Source organism: Protomyctophum parallelum, assembly GCF_964188405.1.
Source record: "Protomyctophum parallelum genome assembly, chromosome: 17".
NCBI lineage: Eukaryota > Metazoa > Chordata > Actinopteri > Myctophiformes > Myctophidae > Protomyctophum > Protomyctophum parallelum.
Window position 1 is genome coordinate 37,944,924 of NC_139719.1, and position 12,532 is coordinate 37,957,455.

Genomic DNA, 12,532 nt, shown 5'->3' on the forward strand with positions numbered 1-12,532 from the left:
AGCTCCGCCACACGACGCCATTGTACGAATGAAGCTTACAATTGTGACATTAATTTTTTTTTGTAATTTTCTTTCTTATGTGTTTTTAGGTTTCCTGAGCTCAATACACACAGAAAAACCCTGCACTGTTATCATTCAGTACATTGTCTGTGGTCTGGGGGGGTTTTCTGGCTCAAACAAGTGCTCTGATTTCCCTGTGGACTGTGATGTAAGAGCCAGCGAATCCCATTATATGACAATTGGATTTGCCAGCAGGTGTCACTGTTTTCACTGTTTTGCCCGTTTTCATTGCAGCTCAAAAGGCTTCACGGACACAGATAAAATCACAAAAGGGTGTGGTGTGGGGGGGGGGGGGTAAATGTCTGCTTTTGGAAGCAGTATAGGCAGCGATTCAATCACTCAGCTTTAATACATTAATTAATTACTCTGTAGAGTGAAGGAATAATGAGAACTTTCCGACTATTGACCCCCTAGAGTGATTGAAACAAACAAAAAAAAAATGTTTACGGAACAAACAATACGAAAACACTACGTATACCAAAAACAATGTCACATTACCACATATATATCTACAAAGGTCCGAAGGGTGCGACCCAGACATTTCAGAAAGCACGGCCACGAACTAGATCCTTAGAATTTACCAGTAAAACAACGTGGCAATCTTGCAATCGTAAAAAACCTGCTTGTCAGCGGACCCGTATGATATGAAGAGAGAGAGAGAGAGAGAGAGAGAGAGAGAGAGAGAGAGAGAGAGGTTGATGGTATATCTTCAACAGCTGGTGCATATAAACCTCGTTGTGGTGAATTAAGACTCTACGAGTACTTCAAGGAGCACGTCACCCATTTTCAACCTGATATTGTATTTCAAAGTGTCTGTGGTGTCAGGGTCTCACTTCCTTCCTGGACTACATGTTGTCTCCGTAAGACAGCCCTCCCCCTATCCACAAGGTGGGGTGAGTGCAGCAAAGCATTATGGTAATTGCAGTAATCCAGACCCAGTGTCCATGGACACTTTGAAATACTAAAATATCTAAGAACACGTAAAAAAAAAACATGAAAGTGTTGTCTCCCAAACATCATTAAAATAAGATCTGGTTGCAAAAGGGGGTGAGGTGGCCCTTTAACAAGTGGTCATCGTTAATGCTCATGAGAATAATAATCGTTTGAAACTGGGTGAACTTGTTCCTTTAAAATCTAGCCTGGTGTCATTTGGTCACAAACCAAAACAAATAGAATAAAAATAAAAACTAATATACAGACGGAAAAGGCTTAACCCTCACACTAAAACAGAAGGATTCTATATACGGAGCCACAAAGATTTGATTAAAAAAAATAACATTGTCGTTTGCAAAGAACCGTGTAGAAAATGGTTCCACAATAGAGCCTCTTTCGTGGAGGGGGGCCTTTTGGTAGAAGAGGTACTTTGAACGCCTCACAGCAGAAGAGAGAGACACATTCGTGTTACACTGTTGTCTCTTTGTGAAAAGGAAGAATAAAAAGGGTTACGTTTAACGATCCATGGACACTGTACAAAGCCGACGACGTACGGAAAGGTGGTCGTACGTTGTTGGCGTCGCGCGGCGGCGCTGGGGTGGTGGTGGGGAGGAGGCCCCCCGCTCACAGGGGCCCGTGTTGGGCCTCGTACTTGGTCAACATGTTCTTGGTGCGACCGAGCTCCTTCCGCAGGTCGGCCACTTCCTGCCGCAGGGCGCCGTTCTCCTTCTCCAGGAAGCCGGCGCGGATGGCGATCTGGTTCTCCTTGAGCCGCCGCGCGTCCCGCGAGCGCTTGGCCGCCACGTTGTTCTTCCTGCGCCGCACCCAGTACCTGTCGTCCTGAAAGAGGAGGAGAGAGGAGAGAGGAAGGTCAGTCGCTGACGTTTACCCATTTTTTTGACCTGAGAACAGATTCTACAAATGTCTTCTGTGTTCTGACTATGTCAGTCGTTCCCAAACATTTTCATGTTTGTTTTTCAAGAGACCCCCAAAGAAATATTGACCGCCGACCCACATCTGAAAATACGTTGTTCCAGGGAACCCCCAGAAGCAAATATTTGAGTTAAAAATGTTCACTGGGGGGCCGCTGGCCTAGTGGTCCAGGCGCATATGCCACATAATAGGCTCTGGCCCTGACAGCGTGTCGTGTGTTCGAGTCCCGTTCATGACGACCTTTGCTGCATGTCTCTCCCCTTCTCTCTCTCCCACTTTCTTGTCTGTCTTCACCAATAACTATCAATAAAGGCAAAAAGCCAAAAACTAATCTTAGAAAAAAAACAATAATAATGGTCCTAGCCTGGGGGAACAGACAGACAGACAGACAGACAGACAGACAGACAGACAGAAGGTAATGTGTCCATTAGTGAATTAGCAAGGGCATGAGTCCCTGCACACTACAGTACGCTGCTGTGAGCCAACCAATATGTCCCGCAATCAGCTTATACGGCAAATTAATCTCTGGGTGGGAGCGCAGCCAGCCAGCCACGGCACGCACCAATCTACTTTGATTTGAATGAAAATAAAATTAAAAAGCCAAATCCCCCCTAAGCACCCTCTGGAGAGAGGGAGAGATAGAGAGGGAGAGGGGGGAGGGGGGGGAGTTAGAGAGAGAGAGAGAGAGCGGGGGGGGAGAGAGGAAGAGAGAGAGAGAGAGAGAACCCATCATCACACCAGGTTGCCATGGTAACCCTGTTGCATTACACCTAAAAGCACAGCAGTTTTCCCAAACAGTGGGTCGCGGGACCCATTTGTGGGACATGGATCTACGTCCATGGCAGTCAGTGTGTGTTAACCCATTTAGACCTGATTTAAAAACATTAACTTTGAAAGAATAAGTATTCAAAGATTTGCACCACATTTTTACGATAAAAAAAAGACCTACAAGCTTGTGGCGCGCTATGAGCTAAATTATAACATAATGTTTAAAACACGCACAGAATGGGTTAAACGGCAAAGTCTAAAAGGGGCTGACATTTAACAAACATCTAAAATGGACTCAAAGCCCTAAATGCCAAACACAGGGTTGACCTGTTCAAAAGAGCGCGCGCGGACAACGATCGAAGGAACGACCGGCGCGTATAAACAACGAAGGAAGCTGCAACATTTCATTCACGTTTTTTTTTTTATACCTTCATGCCATCGGGGATGAAGATCTTGCGCGCCTTCTTGATCATGGGCTGGGGCTTGAGCTCCTCGGCGGAGAACTTGCGCTTGCGCGGGTCAAACATCTCCTGTCCCGGGACGCTGGACAGGGCCAGGTCGGCGGGGTCGGGCTCGTAGCCAGAGGGGACCTGGATGGAGTCCGGGTCGATGCTGCTGCAGGGGCTGGGGGTGCTCCTGCTGCTGGGCTGCAGACCTGGAGGAGGAGGAGGAGGAGTTCATGTGTTGTGTTGTCTTAAATCCTATTCTATGGAAAACCTATTGACCAAGTGACAAAGGTAATAGAGCATTGCACATCCACTCTATAGAGCGTCGCAGTCCCGCCCCCTCGAGAGAGACACACACACACACACACACACACACACACACACACACACACACACACACACACACACACACACACACACACACACACACACACACACACACACACACACACACACACACACACACACACACACACCCCCAAGGTGAGTTTGAAAACGATATGACCAGGGGCAGCGGTGGCCGAACGGTTTGTGGAGCGGTCTTGATACCGGAAGGTCACCAGTTCGCATCCCCGGACCGGCACGTTAAAATTACCACCGCTGAAGTGCCCTTGAGCAAGGCATTGAACCCCTACCATGAAATGTTCTATGAGCAGGGTGTGGCTGTAAACAAGTCCTTAGCTTAGTCCACTTCCCTGGGTAAACAAAGAACTTTGCTTTGCTTTGCTTACCAACAACAACAAAAAACTCCCATACCTATTGAGAGAAATACAACAATGTGCAAACAAAACACAGCAAGATGTTTGAACCGTTGTGACAAAAGAAGGTTAGCCAATGGAATACAACCACCCTAAGGACTACTATCTGTACCAAGTAGACCGCTGGACCTACTGCACATGTAAACAGAGCTTAACCCATTCTGACCTGAGATCAGATTCATACGAGGTTTCCACTGGACACACACTGGTCTGATTAACCCATTCTGACCTGAGATCAGATTCTAGAAATGTCAGTCGCTCTTCGATTTTTCAAAAATAGCAGACCTACAAGCTCGTATCGCGCCACTCGGTGGCGCGATATGAGCTTGTAGATCTGCTATTTTTCAATAGCTAAAGCATAACATGATGCTGACACCAAAATGGGTGCCCGTTCAGAATGGGTTAAATCTGAGTCTTTTTGTGTATACTATGTAATAGTCCTGAGAAAATTAAAGTCTGCCATGTGTCCCAAAGTGACTGCAAAAAAATGCTGTTATTTGTTTAAAAAAACCTCCTTTGTAACCCCTCCACCTGTATATATTTCCCCCATTTTCAACAGTTTTTATTGTATTGTGACACTTTGGCAATGTAAAAGTTTGTTTTCTTGTGCCAATAAAGCTCCTTTGAATTGAATTGAATTGAATTGAATTGACAGGATGAGCAGTCACACGTTCTGTATAATAGATGCTGGGGTTAATCTGTAATGACCCACAATGACCACCAGATGGCAGTGCAAGCACAGGTTCTGTGCTCTGCTGGTCGGCTGAGGTTGTATTTCTGTGAGTGGACTAATAGTTACACCAAATGAGTCTCTGACCACAAGAATGACCACAACATCAACTGGTCATGTGTCCTGGTTCCACGCTGGTATAGGACAAATACTGGCTCTGGATCTGACAACAAACAACAAACAAAAGCTACAGATACAGTGGCAATAAAATAAATGTAATAATGCTATGACGAAAAATGTGAACCAGGGGACGTTCTGTTTCCAGCCACAGAAGGCCACTTTGCAGGCCTCTCTGACCTATTCGATTAAGGCTGCCCCTATGAAGGCCACATGGTTTCCTCAGCATAAAACTGCATAACTGACCTCACACTAAAAGGGCTTATGCACCTGCTTTTTGTAATATATGTTTAGTTTAGTTTAGTTTTGTTTGTGTGCGCATGTGTGTGTGTGTGTGTGTGTTTGTGTGTGTGTGTGTGTGCGTGTGTTTGCATAATATATATGTATACCGTGTGTCTACGTCATGTATGTCAAATCAATGCTGTAAATGTCCTTGTTTGAATGAACGCACGGCGCCATTGAAAAGGAGACCCTGCATCATGGTCTCAATTAGGATTCCCACGTAATAAAAGGTTCCAATCAAGCGTTGTGTGATTGTGTGTCTGATCAGTGAGGTTGTAGAACCTTCAATGGACATCATGGGCTGCTTCACATCATGTCCGCTCATCTACATACAAGCACCTTCCTTCCTCTCATCAACTCTCTGTCTGTCTGTCTGTCTGTCTGTCTGTCTGTCTGTCTGTCTGTCTGTCTGTCTGTCTGTCTGTCTGTCTGTCTGTCTGTCTGTCTTTCTGTCTGTCTGTCTGTGTCTCTCTCTCTCTCTCGTTAAGGAGAGGGACGTCGTTAACAGACGAGTGACGTGTGGGCAGAGGAGAGGGACGGACGGACGGACGGACGGACGGACGGACGGACGGACCGGAGGGAAAGGTGACGGCGGAGGGGACGAAGTCCCCATAGGAAGAGAGAGATGTGACCTGCGCTTCAACTAGGGGACAGGACATGCCCCCGGAGGGTGTGTGCGTGTGTGTGTGTGTGTGTGTGTGTGTGTGTGTGTCTGTGCGTGTGTGCGTGCGTGTCTGTGTGTGCTGCAGTCCTTCTAGGAACTGTATTCTAGGAACTGTGGTGCACAGTGTGTCCTCCCCCTGCAGGGCCTCTGTGGTGCAGAGGTCAAGAGGTCGGGGCAGGTGGGCCCGCCCTCTCTCTCTCTCTCTCTCTCTCTCTCTCTCTCTCTCTCTCTCTCTGGCAGAACAACACCCAGATGAAAGGTGGAGGAGGGAGGCTTACGTAACTCACTCACAGCCTCTTAAAGGCCCAAACCACACCAATGCAACTCCTTTGCAACAAAACAGTTTTAAGGACATGTCACACCAATGCAACTCCTTTGCAATTTACAATTTACAATTTAGGCATTTAGCAGACGCTCTTAATCCAGAGCGACTTACATTTAGGCAAGAACAAAAGCATGGGAATACATCACATAAAAGCATTTATCATGAAACATGCGTAAGCTAAGAAGGTAACAGTGGAATATCTATATGATGAAACTATACATACACTATACATAATAAACTATACATATTCACTACTATGCTATACATATGTACTATGGCGTGCTATGACTATATACAATACAATTATAGTGCTGTCTACATAACATGCTATAAGTCTAAGTCAAATGCTATCTAAGCCAACAGAAATTCTATCTAAGGGGTTAGGGTAAGTGCTATGGGCCATGATGGAGTCTGAAAAGGTGGGTTTTCAGGCTACGGCGGAAGATTGGGAGTGATGCTGCAGTTCTGACTGCAATGGGAAGTGCATTCCACAGTTTTGGAGCCAGAAGGGAGAAGAGTTTGGGACGTGTGGAGCGTTGTCCCGGCGTTTTTAGTGAGGGTACTTCCAGTTTCCCTGCGTTGGCTGATCTGAGTGCGCGGGAGGGTTTGTAGGGTTCAATCATACTTGTAAGATATGGGGGAGCCATACCTTTGGTTGCTTTGAATGCCAGCATCAGAGTTTTGTATTCTGTGCGGGCAGCGACCGGGAGCCAGTGGAGGGAGCGGAGCAGGGGGGAGACATGTGAGAATTTTGGCTGGTTGAAGACCAAGCGAGCTGCTGCATTTTGGATCAGGATTTGCAACAAAACAGTTTTAAGGACATGTCACACCAATGCAACTCCTACAACAAAACAGTTTTAAGGACATGACACACCAATGCAACTCCTTTGCAACAAAACAGTTTTAAGGACATGTCACACCAATGCAACTCCTCACAACAAAACAGTTTTAAGGACATGTCACACCAATGCAACTCCTTTGCAACAAAACAGTTTTAAGGACATGTCACACCAATGCAACTCCTTTGCAACAAAACAGTTTTAAGGACATGCCACACCAATGCAACTCCTTTGCAACAAAACAGTTTTAAGGACATGTCACACCAATGCAACTCCTTTGCAACAAAACAGTTTTAAGGACACGTCACACCAATGCAACTCCTTTGCAACAAAACAGTTTTAAGGACATGCCACACCAATGCAACTCCTTTGCAACAAAACAGTTTTAAGGACATGTCACACCAATGCAACTCCTTTGCAACAAAACAGTTTTAAGGACATGTCACACCAATGCAACTCCTTTGCAACAAAACAGTTTTAAGGACATGTCACACCAATGCAACTCCTGTGCAACAAAACAGTTTTAAGGACATGACACACCAATGCAACTCCTACAACAAAACAGTTTTAAGGACATGTCACACCAATGCAACTCCTTTGCAACAAAACAGTTTTAAGGACATGACACACCAATGCAACTCCTTTGCAACAAAACAGTTTTAAGGACATGTCACACCAATGCAACTCCTCGCAACAAAACAGTTTTAAGGACACGTCACACCAATGCAACTCCTGTGCAACAAAACAGTTTTAAGGACATGACACACCAATGCAACTCCTACAACAAAACAGTTTTAAGGACATGTCACACCAATGCAACTCCTTTGCAACAAAACAGTTTTAAGGACATGACACACCAATGCAACTCCTTTGCAACAAAACAGTTTTAAGGACATGACACACCAATGCAACTCCTACAACAAAACAGTTTTAAGGACATGTCACACCAATGCAACTCCTACAACAAAACAGTTTTAAGGACATGACACACCAATGCAACTCCTTTGCAACAAAACAGTTTTAAGGACATGACACACCAATGCAACTCCTTTGCAACAAAACCGTTTTAAGGACATGTCACACCAATGCAACTCCTCGCAACAAAACAGTTTTAAGGACATGACACACCAATGCAACTCCTTTGCAACAAAACCGTTTTAAGGACATGACACACCAATGCAACTCCTACAACAAAACAGTTTTAAGGACATGTCACACCAATGCAACTCCTACAACAAAACAGTTTTAAGGACATGACACACCAATGCAACTCCTTTGCAACAAAACAGTTTTAAGGACATGACACACCAATGCAACTCCTTTGCAACAAAACCGTTTTAAGGACATGTCACACCAATGCAACTCCTCGCAACAAAACAGTTTTAAGGACATGACACACCAATGCAACTCCTTTGCAACAAAACAGTTTTAAGGACATGACACACCAATGCAACTCCTTTGCAACAAAACAGTTTTAAGGACATGACACACCAATGCAACTCCTTTGCAACAAAACAGTTTTAAGGACATGACACACCAATGCAACTCCTTTGCAACAAAACAGTTTTAAGGACATGACACACCAATGCAACTCCTTTGCAACAAAACAGTTTTAAGGACATGACACACCAATGCAACTCCTTTGCAACAAAACAGTTTAAGGACATGTCACACCAATGCAACTCCTTTGCAACAAAACAGTTTTAAGGACATGTCACACCAATGCAACTCCTTTGCAACAAAACAGTTTTAAGGACATGTCACACCAATGCAACTCCTTTGCAACAAAACAGTTTTAAGGACATGTCACACCAATGCAACTCCTTTGCAACAAAACAGTTTTAAGGACATGTCACACCAATGCAACTCCTTTGCAACAAAACAGTTTAAGGACATGTCACACCAATGCAACTCCTTTGCAACAAAACAGTTTTAAGGACATGACACACCAATGCAACTCCTTTGCAACAAAACAGTTTTAAGGACATGTCACACCAATGCAACTCCTTTGCAACAAAACAGTTTTAAGGACATGTCACACCAATGCAACTCCTTTGCAACAAAACAGTTTTAAGGACATCTCACACCAATGCAACTCCTTTGCAACAAAACAGTTTTAAGGACATGACACATCAATGCAACTCCTTTGCAACAAAACAGTTTTAAGGACATGTCACACCAATGCAACTCCTCGCAACAAAACAGTTTTAAGGACATGTCACACCAATGCAACTCCTTTGCAACTAAACAGTTTTAAGGACATGTCACACCAATGCAACTAAACAGTTTTATGGACATGTCACACCAATGCAACTCCTCACAACAAAACAGTTTTAAGGACATGTCACACCAATGCAACTCCTTTGCAACAAAACAGTTTTAAGGACATGTCACACCAATGCAACTCCTTTGCAACTAAACAGTTTTAAGGACATGTCACACCAATGCAACTCCTTTGCAACTAAACAGTTTTAAGGACATGTCACACCAATGCAACTCCTACAACAAAACAGTTTTAAGGACATGACACACCAATGCAACTCCTTTACAACAAAACAGTTTTAAGGACATGTCACACCAATGCAACTGCTTTGCAACAAAACCGTTTTAAGGACATGTCACACCAATGCAACTCCTCACAACAAAACCGTTTTAAGGACATGTCACACCAATGCAACTCCTTTGCAACTAAACAGTTTTAAGGACATGTCACAGCAATGCAACTCCTCACAACAAAACAGTTTTAAGGACATGTCACACCAATGCAACTCCTCACAACAAAACAGTTTTAAGGACATGTCACACCAATGCAACTCCTTTACAACAAAACAGTTTTAAGGACATGTCACACCAATGCAACTGCTTTGCAACAAAACCGTTTTAAGGACATGTCACACCAATGCAACTCCTCACAACAAAACCGTTTTAAGGACATGTCACACCAATGCAACTCCTTTGCAACTAAACAGTTTTAAGGACATGTCACACCAATGCAACTAAACAGTTTTATGGACATGTCACACCAATGCAACTCCTCACAACAAAACAGTTTTAAGGACATGTCACACCAATGCAACTCCTTTGCAACAAAACAGTTTTAAGGACATGTCACACCAATGCAACTCCTTTGCAACTAAACAGTTTTAAGGACATGTCACACCAATGCAACTCCTTTGCAACTAAACAGTTTTAAGGACATGTCACACCAATGCAACTGCTTTGCAACAAAACCGTTTTAAGGACATGTCACACCAATGCAACTCCTTTGCAACAAAACAGTTTTAAGGACATGTCACACCAATGCAACTCCTTTACAACAAAACAGTTTTAAGGACATGTCACACCAATGCAACTCCTCACAACAAAACCGTTTTAAGGACATGTCACACCAATGCAACTCCTTTGCAACTAAACAGTTTTAAGGACATGTCACACCAATGCAACTAAACAGTTTTATGGACATGTCACACCAATGCAACTCCTCACAACAAAACAGTTTTAAGGACATCTCACACCAATGCAACTCCTCACAACAAAACAGTTTTAAGGACATCTCACACCAATGCAACTCCTTTGCAACAAAACAGTTTTAAGGACATGTCACACCAATGCAACTCCTTTGCAACAAAACAGTTTTAAGGACATGTCACACCAATGCAACTCCTTTTCAACAAAACAGTTTTAAGGACATGACACACCAATGCAACTCCTGTGCAACAAAACAGTTTTAAGGACATGTCACACCAATGCAACTCCTCGCAACAAAACAGTTTTAAGGACATGTCACACCAATGCAACTCCTTTGCAACAAAACAGTTTTAAGGACATGACACACCAATGCAACTCCTTTGCAACAAAACAGTTTTAAGGACATGACACACCAATGCAACTCCTTTGCAACAAAACAGTTTTAAGGACATGTCACACCAATGCAACAAAACAGTTTTAAGGACATGTCACACCAATGCAACTCCTTTGCAACAAAACAGTTTTAAGGACATGTCTCACCAATGCAACTCCTTTGCAACAAAACAGTTTTAAGGACATGACACACCAATGCAACTCCTTTGCAACAAAACAGTTTTAAGGACATGTCACACCAATGCAACTCCTTTGCAACAAAACAGTTTTAAGGACATGTCACACCAATGCAACTCCTTTGCAACAAAACAGTTTTAAGGACATGTCACACCAATGCAACTCCTGTGCAACAAAACAGTTTTAAGGACATGTCACACCAATGCAACTCCTGTGCAACAAAACAGTTTTAAGGACATGACACACCAATGCAGCTCCTTTGCAACAAAACAGTTTTAAGGACATGTCACACCAATGCAACTCCTGTGCAACAAAACAGTTTTAAGGACATGACACACCAATGCAACTCCTTTGCAACAAAACAGTTTTAAGGACATGTCACACCAATGCAACTGCTTTGCAACAAAACAGTTTTAAGGACATGTCACACCAATGCAACTCCTACAACAAAACAGTTTTAAGGACATGTCACACCAATGCAACTCCTCGCAACAAAACAGTTTTAAGGACATGACACACCAATGCAACTCCTACAACAAAACAGTTTTAAGGACATGTCACACCAATGCAACTCCTCGCAACAAAACAGTTTTAAGGACATGTCACACCAATGCAACTCCTCGCAACAAAACAGTTTTAAGGACATGTCACACCAATGCAACTCCTCGCAACAAAACAGTTTTAAGGACATGTCACACCAATGCAACTCCTTTGCAACAAAACAGTTTTAAGGACATGACACACCAATGCAACTCCTTTGCAACAAAACAGTTTTAAGGACATGTCACACCAATGCAACTCCTTTGCAACAAAACAGTTTTAAGGACATGACACACCAATGCAACTCCTTTGCAACAAAACAGTTTTAAGGACATGTTACACCAATGCAACTCCTCGCAACAAAACAGTTTTAAGGACGTGTCACACCAATGCAACTCCTTTGCAACAAAACAGTTTTAAGGACATGTCACACCAATGCAACAAAACAGTTTTAAGGACATGACACACCAATGCAACAAAACAGTTTTAAGGACATGTCACACCAATGCAACTCCTTTGCAACAAAACAGTTTTAAGGACATGTCACACCAATGCAACTCCTTTGCAACAAAACAGTTTTAAGGACATGTCACACCAATGCAACTCCTGTGCAACAAAACAGTTTTAAGGACATGTCACACCAATGCAACTCCTTTGCAACAAAACAGTTTTAAGGACATGACACACCAATGCAACTCCTGTGCAACAAAACAGTTTTAAGGACATGTCACACCAATGCAACTCCTTTGCAACAAAACAGTTTTAAGGACATGTCACACCAATGCAACTCCTTTGCAACAAAACAGTTTTAAGGACATGACACACCAATGCAACTCCTGTGCAACAAAACAGTTTTAAGGACATGTCACACCAATGCAACTCCTTTGCAACAAAACAGTTTTAAGGACATGACACACCAATGCAACTCCTTTGCAACAAAACAGTTTTAAGGACATGACACACCAATGCAACAAAACAGTTTTAAGGACATGTCACACCAATGCAACTCCTTTGCAACAAAACAGTTTTAAGGACATGACACACCAATGCAACGGCTTGCAACAAAACAGTCTTAATGGAACTAAACAATTTACATTGT

At 43.3% G+C, this 12,532-nt stretch overlaps 1 protein-coding gene across 1 annotated transcript in view; it reads right to left on the reverse strand.

The window, feature by feature from the left end:
- Positions 1 to 594: 594 nt before the first annotated feature.
- The window catches only part of LOC310874282 (hepatic leukemia factor-like), a 22,054-nt gene continuing 10,116 nt past the window's right edge, over positions 595 to 12,532 (reverse strand). The window contains exons 3-4 of the mRNA XM_083787020.1: positions 3,123 to 3,349; positions 595 to 1,833 (exon numbers count right to left, since the gene is read on the reverse strand). Of these exons, the coding sequence (XP_083643146.1) occupies positions 1,618 to 1,833; positions 3,123 to 3,349 (443 nt within the window). The 3' untranslated portion in view covers positions 595 to 1,617. The remainder of the gene's footprint in view (positions 1,834 to 3,122; positions 3,350 to 12,532) is intronic.